Genomic DNA, 23,944 nt, shown 5'->3' with positions numbered 1-23,944 from the left:
TCATTTACACTCCTCATGTTTAGTAGAGTTAAACCATATCACGTCAAGTTGCGCAGCTGTTCCGAACTCACATCACAAGTCATCCCTAGTGCTCTCCCATTCTTTTAGACGTTTAAGTCTGATCGCTGAATGAATTTAAACGGGACAACACAGTATAAGAAGTTGTGTTTGAAAATTCTCTGCCAACATAAAATCTTCTTTTGCATTCACAAATATTGGTGACAAAGTGTATTTACAGAATTTGTTCATGTCATTACTACAGTGTATGGCGTTCTAATGAAACAAAGCTACTAAATAAGGTAATAAGGTGCAGAAGGTAATTGCCTGGATATGTCCACACAAAAAAACACAAACAAATGTGAAATTAACAGAGTTGTATTTTGTTCATGTTTTCAAGATATTTTCTAAATATAAAAATATGGATACTTACCAGTAACATTTTAGACAGTCAAGCTATTCGCGGCAAATTACAATCGGTGGTTTTTAAACAGCGGACAGACACTGGAGTTCATGGACTTTATGGTCTATCTCTACCATTCTCTTTAATGAGATAGTCTCGAGCATGCGACAGCCGTTCACTGTGACAACATCATCGCATGGACAAAATCGCGAAAAATAATGACGATAAAACTTCCCACCATATATGACGAAAACTCAAACATGTTAGTTGAAAATCGACACATATGAACATGGTCTTTCTGTCTGCTATTACAAACAAGACAATCGCAAATCCTAAGTATGATTTTTGAGTAAAAGGAAGTTTCATAATCCGACAATAGGAATTGTATACAGTGTTAAATGTTATAAGCATCACATGGCTTTTGCGCAACCTCTTGGTGAACTAAACATTTAGCCATGGTTCATGAAAATCCTTCGTAAGGTGTACGATATATTGGTATAGTCTCGAGCGTGCGTCTCGTGGTGTTGTGGACGAAGATAAAATTTGTATTCATCTTCCTGAACAGCTTGTTGTTTGACGGTAGGTTATTTAAATAAATTAAGCTACTGACGTGCTGGTTAGAGTTGTTATCATTGATGTTACATGAAAGTAGTTCTTTTTGTCGTCTCGACGATTGTGATACACTTCTATATCATAGAGAAATATCAACATACATAACTAAGTGTGCAGCGTCGAGCATTTCTACAACATTCTGTGGAAAAATGACTCGTTGTCACTATAACCATTTCAAACATTGTCAGACATTTTAATCTTATTTCTACTTTCTACAATAATTCGTACGTTTTTCTTGATATAAGTACACAATTTGACACGTTAGTGTACTTTTTTGGTTATTTCTCGAGAGATTTCTACTTTGTCTAGAATATGGGAATATGTCTTAGCGCCCGTCCCAGACCTTAGTCATGACAATTCTATTATTTATCCAATTAATCAAGTTTTATGAACGAGTAGTCTCCATTGTTACACACTTGGATGTACATACCATTAAAACCTACACAAAACATGCATCAGTGTAATGTTTAATCAAACGACGATTACATTTTAAATGTTACAGGTATTTACATCGCACGCTGCTAACACGAGATTCGGAAAATGGCTATGAGTTGTACTGTTAATATGCATGTACACATTAGCATTTTCATTTAATGTTTGAAATTTTTGTATTAATGTAAAAATATGTAAGCATATCCGATTAGTAGTCCACATTAGTACATATTAGACACGTTATAGTACATACACTCTGCAAAGAAGCATAAAACACGCAAACAACCAAACATAGATAAGTACAATAATTGATATTATATCAAAGACATGCATGAGTGCTGTTTTTCGTATAATTCTTAATATGAAAAAACAACAACAAAAAACAAAACAAATGTATAATATACGTGATTGCCTAGTATGTACTACACACAAATCTATAGAATATTGTATAATAATCTGTTTCTTGACCTTCATGGAAGAAGCAAATGACTGCAGATAGAAACACACTTATTTCTGTCAACTCATCGCATGACACTCACTTCATTCTCGATCTTGTATGGTAATTTACAATCGTCCAGAGCACTTGACAAGTTATTTTTATTTTTCGCGGACAATTACTTCGGTAATGTTCGATTTCCTTTCGGCTTTGGTATTCTGGAGCTGGTATCTTTATTCGATAACAAAGAGAAGTAGTTGGTATTGAGGTGTGATAAAGATTTGAATAAAACAGGTATGCATTTATTTATAAGAAGATGAACTCAAGGTTGAAACTATTATATCATTTTGAAATTAAACACCGTTACAGTAATTTGTAATTTCATAAGGTATTAAGAGAACAAACATTGTACACTTGTCCCACATCTGTAAAATTGTAACTGGGTTATTTTTGTTGTGTTATTTTGCTCTTATTTTCAAATATTCATCACGTTAAATATTCGACTGAATTGTAATTTTATAAAAAAAACATGAAATACTAAAATAATTTAAATGTGTTTTACCTGCACTATGCTCATTGGTTGAGGCATGATCGATAGCACTGTAGTCGTCGGATCGTCTGTACGCATAGTTTAATAAAGAATTTACTACATGTTTGTTATTACAAATCGTTTTCTAAGCTATTAATACATGCGTTACCCTACCCATATGTAAAATCATTGAACCTTATGTAGCAATACAAGTATCAATTCAATGGAGTTCATGTACTCAAGAAATTTGTTTTGATAAAGACACTATTGAAGCATTTTGGCGATTGCTTTAAAACTTACACTGTCCTTGTTGCGTCTGAAAGTAAATAAAACAACAATAAATTATAATGATATATGTATTATAGTGTCTTCAAAAATATGCAAAATTATAACTTCACTTTATTAACATTTATTTTGATATTTCTGGGAAATTGCATTATCTTACCAGAAAGTGTTTCATAGACAGTTGTTTTTGCCGATTTTGGCCTGAAAGTAAAACCAACGAATTGTATTTGACGGAAAAACGTGTTTGAGTGTACATATTGTCATAAATAGTTATATATAGTTAGACACTAAAATGAACTCATATACCGATGGTAAACATTAAAATTGATTTTTTTTATGAACACCGACACTTGCTTGCCAATATTTTAAAGCCTATAAATAAAAACAATTATTTTTATAAGTGGCAAACATTTACCTTTCTGTTTCTGAAAGGATAAAATATCGATATTAATACATTTGATATACCAAATATAATTAATGTATTATGTTAACGATTCTGTTTAGTTATAATACTAATGTTACTATTTTCTCTCTATATATATATAATCAATTATCATTACAAAAAAATTCAAAGGCAGTTCTTACTCTACACATTTATAATTCTTATTCATCATTAAACTCTTAATATATTGGTGATCGTGCTTAACAATTTTGTATTATAATTATGTATCCGTAACGCTTTTTGACGGCATTCTTTTCCATATTATTATTTCGTTAGGATGCTATGAACGAAAAGCATATTTAATGTTTTAGTTGGTTAAAATGATTGTGTGTACCATGCTATTAAACACAATAACGCGCATGCAACACATGTATTTCCCCAAGTATAACATCATGCTTAACGAACATTTTCACCTCACTCAAAATTAACCCATCCAAAAAGTATTGACAAAGTTGTGACGGCTGAGTTGTAAAGAGAAGGCCTTCACATCAACGAAAACTTGAACGGATCCGTATTCGTTAATATACGAACATTCCATTCGGAAAGGTACGAATAGTTCATAGCTATCAGCTGATATTATGGGTTATTTATGAGTTAAATGTGAAGTTATATCACCTGAGCAATGATACCGCCATGAATGGATACGAATGATGTAAATGTTCGATTGAAATACAAAATTTAATGTTTGTCACTGAAGGTAAATATGTTTGGATCGCGTCATTTTGTTTTAATGAAATATTGCTCTTTTAATATTGATTTTCGAATCGTCTATTAATTACCATAACATTTTGAGAAGAAATTAAATTAGGATTGATTTTTTCATTTTTTTTTTAACAAATTCATTGATTAATAATCAGGAAATTAAAACAAATATGTAAGTGTTTCGTTAGAAGTGGCTTTGATTGTATATAATGAAATATATGTATATGTAATGGTAAAAAAAATAATTCAAGAGAAATAAACCTCGAATTTGGTCCGAATGAGTAACATCGTCCATCATAACATAATCTTCCGTAGACCTTACGAAAAATGAAATAAGTTAAGCATCGTAAAGGTTTACGAACAAGTGTATTTGATTGGAATTTAAAAATATTTATTTACGTTTGACAAAACTGATACATTTGTGGATTGAATACAAAACACTGGTGCATGTAACATTCAGTAACAACTAAGAACATTCAGTTATAGATCTGCCTATGTTTATCAAAAGATTCATTCTTTTTATTTTAAAATCTTTTATTACATAATTTTTATTGCACATTGTTGATGTTTTGCACATAATTAATTGAACAAATGATGTGCATTAACCACTGAGAGATGTATATAAGAATATTTTATTTGTATGTATGGAAACTCGATATTGTGGGAAAGAAATGTCATCAACATATCTTGAAGTACAAGGTCTTGTGGATTTGAAATTGCTCGAGGAAAACCCGATTATTACAGTGCAACTGTTTCATTGGAAAATGCATTGAACAAAGTAAAACTATTGAGTTTATTTTACAATATAAAAATGATAAATGCACTTTACACACCTGTCCATTCCTGAGTTGACATACATTCGAACGGCCCCTATTATAATTCATGCATATATTATTGATGTGGAACCACGCTATATACATGCAATACTAGTTTAGTCAAATTCATTTCAAGTTCAGCAGTTGTAGTATTTTTAAAATCAAAACTTCAGTATCTTTATTTAAAATATTACAAATTTAAAAAAAACACAATACTTAAGCTGAAATTTTGAGTTCATATTTCAAAAAAATAAATAATATGACTTTGTAAACATGTTGAAATTGCATATATGTTTCAAAACAAGCACACACAAACACATATTAAGAATTTACCAGCATCCGCCCTGCGAGCTGATGATCTGAAATGTTTAACATTATTTAATAACCTATGTTAAATGGCATCGATTAAAGTTTATTGCACAAATCACAAAATAGTAACGCATTATTGTTAGGATTAATATAAATGTATATTCTAGAACCATTGCGCAATATATAGAGGATATTTTTCATGTCAGTGTAAGATCGTTTGTTATTTCACGAGTGATCATAGAAAATATATTTTCACGAGTTGCGCAGCCACGAGTGAAAATATTATTTTTCTATGTTCACGAGTGAAAGAACAAACAATCTTACACTGACATGAACAATTTTTGCGTTTCTTTTATGCCCCTTTTTCAAGAAAATAATTAATACTCATTTCCCTTTCACTGAAAAGTGACCCTCTCTCCCGTGGCGTGCCTCAATACATTGAAATGACGTCATTTTGTTGACAAAATTACGTCATAATTCCAAGGAAATTCTTCAGTTAAACTCTTTTACAATGTAAATAAATGGTAAAAAAAGCATACAATTAAAAGAAAATGTGTTGGGTTCGGTGGAACATCGATTTTATTTCACCCGTGATCATAGAAAAAATATAAACAAGGATATAAACAAGGGAAGTACATCTTGATATGATTATCTAAAAATATTCCAAAGATTTGTTCTTTTCATCGGTGAAAATAACAATTGTGTTATTTTCACTGCTGTTATTTCACTGCAGAAATGTCATATTTTATCATTAGATATAAAAGAAAATAGTATGGTACATGAATTTGTGTTTCTTTTAATATTAAAAAGCAAACACAAACCTGTGAACGTTTAACATTTTATTGAATACTTGCCACAGTTTTTAAATATAAATATGTCTTGATTAATAATATTTTAAGTAATTTCTTTTAGAAAGAGTGATTAAACATATTGTGTTTGCTTAAGAAATTCTGTAATTGTTGATTAAACTTACACATAGGTATTAGGGATTGTCGTCACACTTTTGATTTTCTGAAAACTGAATAACATCAAGATAGTATTCAATTAAATTCATAATCAGCTGTTGTAAATTACAAGGTTGACAATCTCAACGTATTGCATGTGTGCTTTTAGTTACAGGTTATTTTAATTTAAGAGGTATGATAATATCTTCCAGCATAAACAGTAACATTTGTGCAGTCATTTGTGTGACGTCTGTCAGGATTGTCAAACCATTTTTATGATCCTTACTATTGCTCAACGTCAGATTTCTTCGCATGAAGCAAAGCACGGAAACAGCTATAATTGCCATAACGACCAGGATCCCAGAACCAATTGATACACCGAGTATCAGAGTCAGATTTGCTAAAAATACAACTGGCAATTTTTTATGGCATGATATTTCCATGTGTATACTTTCTAATGTTAAATGAATTTGTAAATACTTTTGAAGATTAAAACAATAAATACAAAACATTTTTTTCGACACATAAAAACATGATGCCTTTATATTTTACTGAATTAATACGGATAAACTCGAATAGAGAATTATTCATACATTTCTTCGTACACTCAGGTGGTGAACTGCTCCATTTTCCTGAATGTTCGCAGGTAATAGTATCTGCCCCACTCAATGCAAATCCTTCATTGCAAGAAAACGTTAAAGAGGCATTGACTGTTGTCATGACTGGATAAGTCAGTATGCGCCCTTCATGTATTTCAACGTTGTCACAATCGATAGCAAATATAATTAATTTTATATTTACAAAAAAAAAGCAAAGAGGAATAGTCGTCATATTAAACCAATGGACGAAAATGTATAAAAATAAATACGACAAGATATCATAACATGAAAACCTGAGGAAATAATTGCGTGATATGCGAAGTTTCAATAAAGGTAACGATACCAGTGCAAATCACAGACACATCATGCTCGTGAGAACAGTTATGGTACGTGGTGTATTCACAGTCGTTGATATGAGAGGCATCGTCTCCACAGTTGAGATCGTCGATGAAAATGGGACCGGTTCCTATTCCATAACTTCCTTTGACAGCAACGGACTTGGCATGCCTGAGGAAGACGATCAGTTTTAAAAAATAATTTAGCATTAACTACTTTTCTGCCTTCATCCTGCTTCCTTTATAAGCATTGACCTCATCAAGCAGTGAGCGTATAAACTAGTTGACATCCGGTATTAGATCGCGTGACGCGCCGTACACAATGTATGTGTATTCCTGTGTATTCCTACGATAAGGATCATTACCATATTTGGTTTTAAACGGTAGTTTGCAGAACGGAAATACTACGTACAGGCAGTGATAAACAACCCATCCATTTAAAAATACCACACTCTTGATGCAAGGTATTTTATACCGAGAATGATAAATCTACCGAGGCGAACTTAAAGTAAATCAAAGCGCTGAAAGCACTGAAGTTGTTCGCTATCGCATAATTTAAGACACAACTCATTTTCAAAATTAATCGCAAGTTTGAAATGAGCACAAGCCATTCAAATGTTTAAATAGTGTGCCTTAACGCACGGTTCGGGATGTGTGTTCACTTTTTATCATCCTATTTATTTTAAAGAGATAACTTAGACAAAATAACAACAACATGGCATTTTTGACGTTCTGAAAGCATAGAAAGTATTATTAAAATGGCCATGAGAACTGTATATAAAGACAATTTGCAATCACCATCATATAAAAATGAATATCGTTGGACTATCGAATACCTATCTCACTAAGAATATAATTTCATGATGGAAATTCGCTGTACAAAACTTTTTATTTTTGACACCATTTACAAATTCAAAATGTACAATAAGAAAATTGATGAAAATAAATAAAAAATAAATCTGCGAGCAATACTTTTTATTCACGAATTAGGTAGTCATAAAAATAGCCCTGTTGATCCGTACTTTGTTGTTTATGCATAACTTGTTACCATAGCAATTCATACGGTGTCAACAACTCTGACCTAAACATGGGCATAGAGCACTAATGCGCTCTTTCAGCCTAGCTGTTTTACCCTGCTATTCACCTTAAATGACTTTTACTTAACGCCAGCAGACACACGTAAATATATTCGAATATTCGATAGGCTGATTCGAGATAAAACCTCTGAACTTTGGCTACATCACCGTGTCTGTGCTCAGCGCAAAGGATGTAACACTGTTCAGTGTAAGGAATCCGGACTACCCTCTGTATGTTCAAGCGACACAAATTGTGGCCCAGTGAAAATCCATCTCGCAGAATTTCAGGGTCAGTACTCTTACACTCAATCGTCCGGGGAATATATTATTGACTTTCGATAAACAAAGTTTTGCTTTCAATATAAGAAAGCAAACTTTACCGAAATAGTGTCACGATAAGAGGCTAATCGTTTAATTATCAAACAACAAATGCTTGCCGTACTCGGTCAGCACGTCAAGAAATCGTTCCTTAACGCATGGAAAAGCTGCCCGTATTTACAATTTTGCTACATTGAATTCAATTTTGTATTGAAAACCATTATGCTAAAATTTACCATTAACAATTCCAAAAGAGATTTTTATTGACACTCGTAATGCGAAAATGTGTCTTATTCCAAATGCGCCCATCACATATTTGTTTACAATTTAATTATTTAGAAACGTAAATTGCAAACTTTATTTCAAAGTCAGCATATACGCCGAATACCTTTTTAAAAGTTATTTCTTGCTATGTTTAGTTGTTTTTTTATATTCGGTTTTCGAGATTAAAAAGCATTTTTCTTGTTGTCTAAAGTGTACCTGTAGTAATTGGTGAACGCATGTTCAACGTTTTATAAATTGAGAACTGTTAATATAAACAAACTTAACCTTCTACTATTGCGTTGTTAGCACCCATGAATACAAAAGATCGCAGCTATCTGTTGAAAACAAAAGAACGTTTCCTAGACATATCAAATTTAACCCCGCTGTAGTAGCATGCACTATGAACGAGGTTACGAAACATCGCACTATACTTCTTTATCAGCAGAAGTTTTATTCTCCCGCATCTAGTAATAGCCTCAGAATAAAATACACATACCCACAGCCTGCAGTGTACAATTGGTGAAGTATAAACAGGCAGATGCGGTGGTTATCGTTCTTAGCGTAATAAAGAGCAGACTGACTTGCAAAGTATGCGACTAACCTTAGTTGTTCGCAAGCGAACAACTAACTTAAAACGGCGAGAATCATCTTTTCTGTATGTTAGTTACGAAATGAGACACATCAATATTAAGGCGGGTCATGCCATGTCAAGATGGCATGTGCTCGATCGACAGTTTTACACCTCGTTGGTTTTTATAAGTCATAAACAACAACGACAACATTTCTCGCATCACATAAAGGTTAAATATTATGTAGACATGAATGTTATATATTTTAAGCGAACAAAGCGATACATGGGTGACGAATGGCGACAACAATGTAAGCAATGACGAAAACATTTTCACTGAACTCTGTGTTTGCATCGCTACACAGTATTGTAAGTTTATTTTAAAATTGATCGTATAGCATTATGTATATAGCCTCCGATACCATTATAATCGGCGTTTTTTTTTTCGGAAAGCAGTGTTAATGGTTGAATACAAGTTTTTAAAACAAAAAGATCATCGGTTTGAATATAAAACGTTCTTACTAGTCATGGCTGTTTGCAAAAACAATCATGTTTCTGGTCAGCACCGTTTGCTTAATGCAGTCGATATCTTTCAAAATGAATGACGAATTTAAAAGACTTGTTGAAGTGTTATTATTTTGTACAAACGATGGATAACGTTAATATCCTCACACCCTTAAGGAATATTTATAAAATGTCACGTTCATTGAATTTTCTTTTTATATTGATCTGTTTAAGTACCGTACAGTGCAACAAAGACGTAGTAATAAACGACCTGAACTGATTACTGAATATAAAAACTCTTGTTTTGTGATAATTGAATGTTCAATTTCGTGATAAACGATCAGTAAAATAAGTATATCTTCGTTTCTTTTTTTTAAAGATAACTAATAACGAATCTTATAAAACCTTGAAACTATAGTTAAACATGGAACTATGTACTGCTAGAAAACAAAAAGTTAATCGGCCGCCATGAATGTTGACATCTAAGAGTCCATTCAAGGGCGTAGATTTTGTTGAGGTTAAGTCATTTTCTTATCGCGACCTATTTCTTTGTGTCAGATACTTTTTTTTATCTCGGTACCAACCATGTATTATTCAGCTTTAAGTGTAGATTTAATTTGTCTTATGATTAAAACAGTTTTTTCAATAACACACACGTATGCTGAAGAATAAAAAATACAACAACGTGTGTTGTCACTGAATATAAATGTTGCGTATTATCAAAGGAAATGATTGAATATACGTACAAGTATCCCATCATTCTGCAAATCACCTCCGCTTCTTTCATCCCAAAGTCATCACTACATACGGTGCCCCAGGTGTCAAACACTTTCATCTCGACCCGCCCCTCGGCTGGGTTGCTTCCATTCACAAGACGAACACCTTGCACCTCCAGGGGTTTACCTATGCAGCAGACGTATTAGTGAAACGGAATTCGTACATACGGACTCGGACTGTTATATTTCATATAAGTCAAACATCTTATAAAACATACAGACACATGTGACCATAATTATATAAATAATGCAATTTGTATTTAAATGTTGTAATATCGGACATTTTTATAAGTTTTAAAAGATAATGTAAGATTGTATACTCAACATTGTACTTTCAAAGAATCAATTTATTTTGTAAAGAAACACAACGTATTAAGACAGTTCCTGTTTAAGTGTTATTTTAAAATTACTGTTTGCAGATATGTTAAACGTAAATATTTCTTTTTAAAGTAGCGGTATATTCGTACATATATTTAGTAGATTATGTGTATTATTTCTTCACGTGTATTATTTCTTACTGTACTCGATGCAGTTTCCGATGGTTTTCCAAGTGCCGTTTTCGCAGATCGCGCGCAGCTGACCAAAGTAGGACTTGTAGAAAGAGCAATCGCCGTACATTACTATGTTCGAGTCATTGAATAGAAACATCTTGTCATCGAAGTTGGTGACAAGTTTGCCACATTGTGAATTGTTATGAAAAAAAAACGTCAGTATCAGTGTGCGTTTGAAGCTGCTACATATAGAGGACAAATATTAATACAGCAACAAGGTTTTTGCACTATTAAAAATACATATCATATGCATTAAATTAACTATCACCAAATAGTAACATTAAGAAATAACTAAACAATTATTTGTGAATATGCTTTGTATTGGTTGAGTTCTGTTTAAATTTTAAAGATATTGCTAAAATAGACTGTACTATATGCATGCTGTAAAAGAAGAGAACGTAACGCTTGTCATCTATGTGGAAGGCAGGTAGTCTCAATTGCAAATTCAAATAATACATGAATTGGTACTTGTGACATCTTTTTTTCGGACTTTGTACTGTACTGTGTCGTATGATAGCATTTTATCACTTGCCATAAAATATCGACCGTTGCTAATATTTAGAGTTTTCTCCCACTTAGGCGTTTGGATTTTTTATGTTGTTTGTATTATAAACATGTAGCATTTACTTACCGTTGCAAACCAATGAAACATCGTTAGAGTGATTACAAACACCTGTTGTCCTGTACAGGCAATACTGAATGTTGGTACGATCAAATGTACAATCCAGTTGATCGATATAAATGGGTCCTGTACCAGGTCCGAAAAACGAGCCATTGTAGACATCAGCAGCACGATACCTGATTGGTTAATATTTGCTCAATGAAATAGTATAATGACTTAACAAGCAATCGAGTTAAGATATATACAAATAGGCAAATGTCCAACCGTACAGTAATGTTTTTGTATTTTCAATACTATGAATACATAGACGGTAACTGAGTGTTATCAAATGTAAAACAAAACATAATGTAATTAATTATTTCCTTGGGAAACAGTAATTTATATGCGGTATTATTTCAAGGAAAAGATATCAACACTAGAAAAACGGTAATTGATCAGCAATCTTAATGTTACACCAAACTTTGGAAAATTGATAAGTGCTTCGTAACTACAATAAATCCGTATACATATGTAAGATTCAGATGCACGAGTACATATATTAACATATTTGTTTTTATTTGGTACCGATTTATAGATTTGCAAGCAATATCACCGTCCTCATAGCTAAACTCATTGGCGCATATTGTGCCATTGACATTGTTGACTGTTATTTCCAACCTTCCTGCGTTTGTATTAGGACCATCAGCTAACCGAACGTGTGTTACGTTCAAAGGTGGACCTACAGCAAATAATAATAATTATTTTTTATCTTCATTACCTAACTGTAAACAAATGTTTTATCAATAAACTAAAGTATATATTTATCTAATAAATACTCCACCGTTTAGTTTTTATGACTTTAATCTATTTTGTAATCTATTACTGCCATTATTCAAGTTTATATGCAGTTTTATGTACACATCAATCATATTTAGAAAATGTAGAATACTGCTTACGTAAGACACACTCTACATTGTTGGCAGACCATTTGCCATTTTGGCATCGAAATGATGTGATATTTGAAAAGTATCCTCCGCTGCATATCAAGTTAGCCGTTGTCCCATCCTCAGAGTAAACAAGAGAACCTCGCGACACAATTAGTCTCGACTCATTTAGTTGTGGGCATTCTGAAAGATTTTTATGGAACATCACAATCACTACATATGATTTAAAAACCCCAGATGAAGTGCATATATGCACATATGTCAATATATAGAAAACTGCCGGCTTCATTATGACTCAGTTAACACATTGATTTTTAACACAATTGAATTATTCCTTTTTGGGTACAATAATTTGTATTCATACATCGTTTTTCGATTTGAGTCTTATTATTCTTTGATGTTGTGCAAGGATATCTCGCAGCGTTCAATGGGTATTTTTGTATCAGGGCACATTGGCAAGGTAGCGGAAAAGGTCCAGAAACACCGACATGACACCCGCATAATTCTCGACTATATGCAGGTAGCATGTAGCTGATTATCGTAGAATTGAGCGTACGTGGTGCATACTAAAACATTGTTATGATCCAACTCTTGTGACTATTTCATTCTAACTAACAACACTTTAACGCGTTCCAAAATAACACAGCACTGTTCAACTGCAAATTGTCATGTAATTAATAGTGCATCAACTCTGTTATTTGTGTTGTTCAAATATCTTTTACCTGAGCAAACTAATATCTTGGACCCGGCACAGTTGCCGTCCCTCAGAGAACTCAAATGCCTAAATGAGTTACGATACATGCATTGACCGATGAATGCATCTGTTGAAGAACAATCTAAATTCCAACCAACTATCAGACCACTTCTATGTTCATCTTTAGCACAGCTACGGTTGTTTATATAACTGAAACATTTATATCATGAAGTGAACATGCATTCCAAAAATATTTATTAGACAGAAAGCTATCAATAGATCTTTAATATTGAAATGTCTTTTAAAAATCAACCATATTGAAATTGACTTACGTCATGTTCATTGTGCTGCACATTTTTCTGGGATTGACAAAAGACCCACACAATGAACGCCAAACACCGTCATTTAACAATTCAACGATTCCGTTAAATTGGTTTGAACCGTTTACCAACCTGATTCCGGAAATGTTAACTTTCTCAGGGAAGGCTATAGCAATATAACAATATTATAGATCAATATTTTTGTAAATTAAACAATATATATTTATATATATATATATATATATATATATATATATATATATATATATATATATATATATATATATATATAAGCATTAATTGACACAATTATAAAACCTTTAAAACCTAATCAAACGGCTGTCCAGGAATGCAGCATTGTTATCAGTAAGTTTTGACATAACTCTTGTAAATAGTAAATATTATACCTGGCCCTACTATTTGCCTTCTGTGTTCATACACATCGTGTTCTGGGGGTTGTCAACTGGCATGAGTATATATATGCGAGGTTGCATTCTACGAGCCAGAAAGCCAACACAATTCAGCTGAACCACAGACTTGTTATTTTTAATATATGTTAAATCTCCTTACGATAAAACAGCGTTGAAAGTTGAAAATATGCGACTTAATCCTTCATTCAGTTTATGGTTATATCAATATATTTACTCATTAAAAAATCGTTCTAATGAATATTTTTTCCAATATGATGATTAAAACGCTGCGTGCCGAAAGACTGAAGCTTGCAACACATTCATATTAAAGTAATGAAAATATATTTTCAAGATAACTAGTTCTAAAGTATAATGTTTCACATTCAGGTATCTATTGGTAAGAAATTGCTGACATTTCATTTCTTATGAAACTGTTAATACTTCTATAACTTAAAAGATAAAACATAAGTATATGAATTCAGTCCAGAGAATCATGCCACGAAAAGCGCTCATTCAGGCTGGTCAGGGGCTCAGGGCCAACCATATGTACAGTTAGAGATAATGGCAAGATGCCCTGAAATGTGTGCTGCGGTCAGCATCCCAGCATGATAAGGGTAATTTAGGGGCCATAAAAGTTGATAAAAAGTTGGCTGGTATGCCCAAACTTCACAGAATCAGGGGTACCTTCTGCGTTACTAGTATTTCACAGTTGCACAGTGTTGTATTTACTACAAACATAAGAAATTATTATCAATGCAGATCCAATATCATTTTACTCAGTTGATTTTAAATATTCAAAGAATGTTTTTGATTGCCTCAACACAAATGCTTATTGAATGAAAGAGAGCATACTTTTTGCTATCATATATGTTTGTAGTGCTTTGCTCATACATTAGCAAACACAGTTTAAACTAATCAAGTACATCCTGTAGGAGCTGTCTGATAAAAGTATACTTTTTTTGCAAAAGTCGTTCAAGACGTCATAAGGACTAAATTTGCTAAGTACTATAACTCTGTAATAGTGTAATTTGTGAGTTGTTTACTTGGCCTGGAAATTATTTCTTGAATAGAATATGCGTAGGACTTATTTAAATAAATACATGATAATACCTGTATCAGAAAAGATTAACGTAAAGTTGTAGAACCTGAGAAACAATTGAAGAGCCGTTCAATGAGCTTTCCGTTGTTCAAAAAGTGTTGTAACTTTTGGAGAGTGTAGAACAGATTTAAGCTTAAGCTTAAGTTATAAAAGATTTAGGACAATTTTTACTCTGCTTGCTTGTACATTTTATTGTACTCGTAGTGTTTAGAAATTGTCAACATGTCACTTAACTTTATATTTTAAAATTTAATAGATATTAGATTTTATTTTTAAAATCTCGTGCAAACAAAATCAAAGTATCTGCCCTGTGTCGATAATCATCATTTTGTCAGTTCCTTGGCAAAAATTTAGTAAACTCTTATATATTAGTGTTATTTCAGTGTTATGTTCGAATAAAATATCTTAAAATGTGACATTTTAGTATGGTTAGCGAAACAATGCACACTGTCAGCTTAATCACTGCATTGATCTGCGAATAATCTTGTGTGAATTTTTTTTTCTGGATTTTTTTTTGTTTTGTTTTTATTGCAAACAATACATTTGTAAATTAATAATGTAGCAAAATGTCTCAAATGTCATTACTCCAGTACATATTGTTCTTACATGTACCAATTTTTATGAATTCTAAATTTTGAAATATTCCATGTATTTTAAATATCTTGAAATTATAAATTTTACTTATTTTAATTAACTTTTAAATCGGTATAAACATATATCATGAAAACATGCAAAACTGTTTAAGGTTTTATTACAAGAAGAATTATTAGAATACATTGTTAAACAGTACTTGGAAGCAACTTGAAACCACACCTGCACTGTCCAGTTTTATGGCAGTTTTATGGCCCCTAATTACCCTACCATGCTGAGAGTCTGACCACAGCGAACATGTGGCCCATTAATAGTAACTGTACATTTGCTTCAGCCAACAAGCCTGAATGAGCCCTTTTCGTGGCATGATTCTTTGGACTATACACAAGATACTGGCTGTCACCGCGGTCTAAAATCGAAAACAACATTTTTTAATCGGTATAATTAAAAGATAGAAACAAAATCGCATGTTGTGAAAGACGTTCATGAAAACTTCGTATGACGAACACAATTAAGTAAATGTCTTGTGGTTGTAAAAAGTAGAACGTGTTTTACTAATATCGCTCGGAACGGATATTTACGAAACACAACCAATGACCGTAGTCCGCTTTCTTAGCCGCTGCATATGAAAATAGATGTCGCAATTTAAAATGAGAAATTCTTATAAAGAGATTTTATTATATAATGAAAATATGTCTTTATTTGATTAAGATTATTTAAAGGTATACACGTCATATTAATAGACATATTAATCGTAATTAAATGCGCTTATGCAAAATCGATACATTAATTCTTGTTAGAAATGCCCATTGTTTAAAAAGAAGATCATTAATGCGGTATAATAATTATGCAACCGGTAATCTCCGACGCCTCATCTGGTTCATAAACGAGCTCAAGATACTTCTGCAATGGTGCTAATGAACGGACGTCATTTGAAATGATTTTGTGTGTGTAGCATATGAGAAGGTTTCATATGATGTTTGACTAATCAAAGACAAATTACTTCTCCACAAAATGTACACACAGATACAATCACATCATATTTCGAAACGTGAAGACTAGTATAAGTTTTGACATGGTGGTATTTTAAGCAGGTTACTTATGATTTTGCCTTTATGTAGATCAATCATACTCAAAATTATATCAGTAATAAATCGAATACTAGGTCGGTGCCGAATAAAGCAAAATTTATTTTGCGAGGCTTAGAAAATCAGAACCACGAGCCTTGGCGACCTAGTATTCTATTTATCCCATCAATTTTCTTAGTCGTAAATTATTTCTTTAAAAATAGAAAAGGAAAAACGAACTACACGGAAAATCCCAAAGATATTTTAAACAAACATTGTTTCATTATTTTAATCGTGCCGAGCCTTATACATTACAAAAAGATCAGTAACTAACCTGTTTTTCTGTTTATCATACCTCTACGTCCCCGATTTTTAAGAAATAATGAAAAAAAACACACTAAACAACTGCAGCTTTAGCGTGAAAGAACATGCATTGTGTTGTATGACGTGTTAATAATGACGTCACGAGTACGCGCACGTAATATTTGTAAATAATGTTTTTTTTTTGCTTTTTGAGTTGCATTATGTGTTAAAAATATATACATCTTGGTATCAAATTGTTTGTTTTGTTGAATCTGATTCGATTTTACTAAAAATGATTACTTTATAGTTAATTCCGAGTAATATGACCATTCTCCGCCGCGCGTGACAGCTATATTTCAGCACTGCCGAAATAGAGGAAAATTTATTCCACAGTGGTTTATTTCGACAATGCACGTCTGATGATGGGATAAAACATTTTCTTTTACAATATCTAACTTGCTGCATTAAATAGGCCTTTTCACGTTGTGGTAAATTGACATCATTAAAAATGAGTTGTTTCAGATTCGCCAATTTTCGTTTTAGTAATGATATTTCTGAGGAAACAGTAATGCTGAACTTTTACTTTGCTCTAAAATACCAATTATATGCAACTTTTGACGATTTAAAAACCTGAAAATTATAAAGCGTTGCAACGAGAAACGATTGAATAATTTGGAGAGTTCTGTTGTTGTCGTTATTATTTGTAAACTACGAGGATTGTTTATATAAAGTATAAACTACATATTCTTGTTCTTCTTTTACTGTAGCGTTTTAGATCCAATGTTTACATTACTCAATGTAAAGCATTTAATTACAAACTTCAATATATGCCAAAATCTGTGAAAATGCCCCTTTAACAAAACCAATAGCTTGTAATCGATCAAATAAGATTTGTTTTTTAATTTTCTTTAATGAGGTTGCGACAATGGCAATTTGGTGGCTCTAACAATAGAATGGGGCACCAATGTACGATTAATAACATGGTAGTATTCTCATTATTATCATCACATGGCTTTTATGTCGTGAATCATTTATTGCATAGTTATTTGTATACAATCCGTAACCAAACACAATTTAAAGAACATAAAACTTTCCATTAATCAAAAGCATATGTCAATGGTAAATTGTATACTACACACATTAAAAAAAAAACATACTGCATGTAAAATACCTTACATGAATAATTTGTAATTCGTTCACTTACTTAATAACTAACATTCGCAAACTATTTGTTATACACGATTCCGTTTTACAGAAAGAAGAGTTTTAGGTGTTTTAAAACAGTCAACATCGCCTTAGCAAAACAATTTTTCAGTTAAGAGTGCAAAATAAATTATATCACTAATGACCGACATTCCTGTATATGTATTATATGGCACTACATTACCCAACTTAAAAAAAAAATAAAACTTTCGTGTGCGCTAAACATTATGCTACTTATTTTTGTTCTATCAATAGGAGCATGTAAACCATTTGATACATTTGGCATTCATGCAAAGAAGTTAATTAATGTTTATAATAATGTCTACTTGTTATATGGTGGCTGGCGATTGGTCATTTTAATTCTCAATGCACAGGGACTATTATGTTGATATTAAGTGGGTCACGCACGCGTTCTGTTTGGTTATGACAAAGAAACGACGATGTTACCATGTTGGTGTAAAACATGTTACCAAGAAGTGCGGTGAATACGTTTGCAAGTCATTTGCTTCCACAAGTTGCTGTTTCTATACATGGTTATTAAACAAGTTAAGGCATTTGTTGTAAAGCGTATTTAAAGCTGCACAAAGCACGGATTTCATCGAGCGGGTTACAATGTAAATAAACACCCCGAAGGCAAAAGTACATTTGGTAACGCTGAAGTAAACAATTGCTCGTGGCTTCAACTGGGGAATCAATTTTACACCCATTCATAAAATAATTTACTGTTCAAACCTGATGTTCTGATTTCATTAACTTAATAGATACACACTTTATTCGCTAGTTAATGCATGTATTTCGGTAAATGCATTTATCGTTTTTTTGTAAATTTATGACAAGTCTATGAGTATAATATTGAAAGTAAACTCATCATAAACTTACATCCGCATAATACACCGGCATCATTTGCATGGCTGCAAGTAGTCGCTGTAGAAAATGCACATTCACTTATGTCCTTTTCTGAACCACTGCACCGCAACGATTCCATGTGTATCGGTCCGGAACCAGGGCCGAATCCGACACTACTATCGGCGTTATAATCATATAAATCATAATAACGTCCGTCATACCTGTGAAACAAATTGTAAAAAACTAAATACAAAAAACGTGAATCTAATACAAAATAATTGTATTAGATTATGAATGTAATTTGTAAACATACCAAATGTCTGAAAAACATTTTAACGACGCGCTGTTTGACCATACCTGTAATTCATCATTCTACATAAAACTTGTCTTTCCGCATGTCTCAAACCAAGATCACAAATAGTTCCCCACACGTTGTTTATCTTGAGCTCCACCGTTCCTCCCAGTAAAGTACTATTTATGCCAACGAGTCGTACGCCCTGAATTTGAATTGGTCTACCTGTAATAAAAAAGTATACCATTACTACGTTAACAGGTAGATTAGCATTATTTATTTTAGCTTAACGTGATCATAACAATAAACCGTTTAAATTCGTGAAATAAAACATTTTATCCAACCTCCCCAAATCTATATTTTTTATTCCTTTTATTGAAGACTATTGTGGTGTTCACTATTATAAAATAAAAAAATCCAAATTGTACAAACATGATATAGTGCTTGTCCATGACCCGGTTCTATTGCAGATGTACTGAACTGTACGTGGATTGTCAGAATGACATCGAACTGTTGCAGTAGTTGTCTTGTAGTCGTATGACTGTACGTAACCATTTGAAACAATCAGACCGCCACATTCTTTTAAAATATAAAAAGTAAATTCATTTAATTGTGTAATTTTAATTAGGACCCGTTTTTTTAATATATCAGTATTTGAATGGTGTGAAAGCGTTCATTTCTTTGATGTGTAGTTGATGTGTAGTTAACAAAAAACAACCTCGTTTTATTAATAACGTACCAAAGTAGACTTAAAGCGTATTCACTTTTGATATTACGAGATATTTAATAATACAATCATTTTCAGATTATTTCAATGAAGATCTTGTACCTACCAACACAGAGAACCCGCGTCGATTTAAACTGACATGTATCTAAAGAACTCGGCACACTATACGAACAGTTATTGAGATGATTTTCGTTTCCACTACATGCAAGGTTTTTTATCATTGCATATCGTTCTTCCGCTACTGCGTAGGCATCGACGTAATACGATGAAGCACTAGAATATAAATTCACATTATTTTAAGATGGCTATTTTTGTGTAAATACTTAATCAATTTTGAGCTGCTTTTGCCCTAATATTATACTATTTAACTGAGTTCAATAGTAGACACTCTTCAATTGCTTGAGTTTCAATAAGTACAGTCATTTTACCCTCACCAATAAAATTTAGGCGCAACAATATGTGCATTTAAATCTACACTCGCGATCGTTTATATTTAAGTGCCATTTTAATTTGAGGAAATGTTTTGAATACGCTGTAAACCGGCATAATTATTTAAGATCAAATAAGCAAGCATTTCATCACCTGAATCCTAACATTCTGCAAACGACTTTGGCATCTTCATAGTCAAATCCGTCGAAACACACTGTACCAATTGTATTATCCACGTATATTGCAATGCGACCTTCGTATGGACTTGATCCGTTTTCTAATTGGAGGGTTTTAATGTTGTATTTACTATCATCTGCAAAGGAACACAAATTATGGAAAAAAATGTGTTTTTCTGCGATTTAGGGCGATTAAGGATATAAAAGCAGGCATAAATTTGTCAGTACTATATTTGTGTCAACACATTCATTTTAATTTACAGTTTGCTGATATTAAACGTAACGTACGATATTAAAATATATATGAAAATACTTTGTATATAATACTTGTCCTCAATATTTAGGGCGAGTTTTCAAATAGTAAAGGACGACTAACAATTTGCTTATTAATTAAATGATCATCGCTACCAATATTGTTATTGATGAAAGTACACCTACGGGAGGCTATTAGTTTACAATTATTCATTCCGTTATACATTCTTTGTTTTCAATCTACTGAATAGTATTGTGTACGTTGCTAATAGTGTGCGAGTTTGTAATTTTTAGTGTTACCTTTGCATACAATCCACGCCTGATAACGGCATTCGTGCCCTTTTAAATGCCTACAGCGGCTTATGCTGGTTTCATTACCGATACAACTGGTTATAGTGACACCTGGTTCTTCTAGAAGTTTCTTGTTCCAAATGAATGTTTCATACCTGTTAAATTGCAAAACATACACTCAGTGCAAGAAGGAAAATCGAATTGTTTATCAAACAGAAAACAGAAAAAAGTTTTATTCAAGAATAGATATCCGTATGCAATTAATTTTTTTATGTCTGTAAACGATCTATTTGTAACATTTACATGTCCCGACTCAACATGTAATATAGATGTGCGTTATCCTGATCGTCTTATATTCTACAACAAACAATGATAGAAAACTATTATTTCTAAAGTGACCAAAAGCAAGATAAATCGGATTGATTAAATAAATTTAAAATGTATATGCAATTTGTTTCTCACCTCTTCCCAATCATAGAACAAAGAATGTTGGCCGTTGAACTGTCCATGGTATATAATTCCCGATTGATTTCCGCTGAACCACAAACTGGGAACCACGTGTCTCCTACCAAGACATCCACAAACCCTTCCATGTAGTAGTAGCTTCTACCCGTGAGGCGAATATTGCTTATGACTATCGAACAGCAAAAACGATATTAAAACGATAAACTAGAATACCAAATAACTGGTTTTCTCACTCGTAAAAGGACGTTAAATGTTGGAGAAAAACTACTGATGCATTACCTGTATTTGTACACTGATTCATAAGTTCAATCCATCCGCCTAATGGGGTGCATGTAAACATAAACTCTTGTGAAGGCAGTCCGTGAATAAACGAGCCGCTGTATACATCACCGAAGTTGGTTATGTTCACGTGCTCAAGTAGACCATGGGGCGTTTCTAGTGTTGCATTTTGACAACCTGATTAAATAATGTTTATGAAATAAGAGTGGTCATACTCCTTAATGACGACTATTTCATATTGGATAGATAACACGTGTGTTGCAAAACAACTATTATCTCTAATAATTATATGTTATTAGTATTTCCAATCAAATAAACATACCAACGCACATTAGGCCAATATCTTTGGCTGTGCATGCCAACGAACTGTATTGGAAACAGTTGTATATTGATTCCTCCGAACCCGAGCAATGCAGATTTTTAAAAAATATAGGTCCACGTCCAAGCCCATATCGTCCGTCGGTGTAATATTCTAAAGAACTTTGTTTCAAAGAAACAAAATACAATAGCATACAAAGAAAGCTACTTGAATGGTGTATGAGTGGTACAATAACATACATGTGGTGCAATAAGTACATGCTTATCTGTATATAATGAGTGTTGAAAGCATTACTAAAGGCATATCTTCATTAAATTATACACTAATGTACGAATTCTCAAAGTGCCTACATCTTTGACTCCGACATAACTTAAAAAATCGTCAGGATGCCATATTCACATTAATTCGTACATTTCAACATTTGTAAAGACTGAATTTGTAAGTGTTAATACAAGGCTGTTGATAATTAGGTATGCAGTAGAACAACTAAGTAAACGGATTTGAACATGAACTACTCTTGAATATTAATTGCATTATGTGATTGCGCAAAATTTTACTTCACACTTTCAACGTGTCCTAATGTAAAAATCAGAGATAAAGATAACACTTCATTTGTCAAAATGCGTATAAGAGAAGACAATGAAATTATTATTTGTGTTCATATCTTGTATTGAAGTGTAGTTTGTCATTTACCGTAGGTCCTTGTGCAGCATTCTACACAGTACATTTGCGGCATTCAAATCAAAATACACGTCAGAACACACGGTTCCCCAGACGCCATGTTTTCTGATCTCAACTCGTCCTTCCAATGCGCTGTAACCACCAACCAGTCGGATATCTTTGTCGGTAAAGTTATCTGCATTCGAAAGACAACCATATTTCATTGTAAAAACTAAATCTCTTCAAATTGTTTACACTGCTGGGTTTTATTTATAAATAATTGGTAATTTTTGTATGTCTAGAGCAACATTTTGATAATACAATTAAATATTTCAAATTTTAGCGTACTTACATCCTCGGTATGAAGCTGTGACCACATCGGTTGTGAAGAACACATATGAAAATATAACTGCAGATAAAAATATTTGTTTGCAAATATAAATAAATGACTCAATGACTTACAAACCCGATTACAGAGCAAATGTTCGCAACATTCAATTATTTTCAGGTGTTAAAAAATAAACAATGTACTTATGCTTATCAACTAGATTAACAGAAAACCGTAACAACATTCAATTGACATGACGCCTTATCTATGATCGCTCCGTTCACTAGAATTGATCCACCAATCAGCGATCGATTAATCGGGCGCACTCGTTAGCAACGACCTGTCCGCCATTTTCTAGACAAGCTACATGTTTAGGTTCACTTTTATTCCAACGAGTTTCTTTTGTTTTCCTCTTTAAAAAACGATTAAAAATGGTTAAACGGTGTCAATGGGGATTATGTAACTCGGACAATCGATATCCTGACAGATTAGTTAGTGACATTGAATTTATTTCGTTTCCAAAGCCGAAAAAAGATTAACAAGAGCGAGTGGAAGCTTCAAGAATTACCGAGATCCCCTTTATAGAACATTAATTTATTTCACAAACTTGAAATGTCATATAAGCAATAACTAAGCATCATTAAGTATGTATTATGTCACGTGTGCATGTAAAATAATTGAGAATTTTGGTACCCAATTCGTGTAACTTTACGAAATCCCCGTTAAAAATCGCGTTTCTGTGTGTGTCAGA

The 23,944-nt window shown here is 32.7% G+C and overlaps 1 protein-coding gene across 1 annotated transcript in view; it reads right to left on the bottom strand.

Annotated features, from left to right (window-relative positions):
- The window catches only part of LOC127844642 (deleted in malignant brain tumors 1 protein-like), a 75,956-nt gene extending 64,980 nt beyond the window's left edge, over positions 1-10,976 (bottom strand). Inside the window, exons 1-4 of the mRNA XM_052375047.1 lie at positions 10,865-10,976; positions 10,317-10,473; positions 6,849-7,012; positions 2,855-2,895 (exon numbers count right to left, since the gene is read on the bottom strand). Coding sequence (XP_052231007.1) covers positions 2,855-2,895; positions 6,849-7,012; positions 10,317-10,473; positions 10,865-10,964 — 462 coding nt within the window. The 5' untranslated portion in view covers positions 10,965-10,976. The remainder of the gene's footprint in view (positions 1-2,854; positions 2,896-6,848; positions 7,013-10,316; positions 10,474-10,864) is intronic.
- Between the last annotated feature and the right edge of the window lie 12,968 nt (positions 10,977-23,944).

Source organism: Dreissena polymorpha, chromosome 9 (assembly GCF_020536995.1).
Source record: "Dreissena polymorpha isolate Duluth1 chromosome 9, UMN_Dpol_1.0, whole genome shotgun sequence".
NCBI lineage: Eukaryota > Metazoa > Mollusca > Bivalvia > Myida > Dreissenidae > Dreissena > Dreissena polymorpha.
This window is presented reverse-complemented; position numbering and strand designations above follow the sequence as displayed.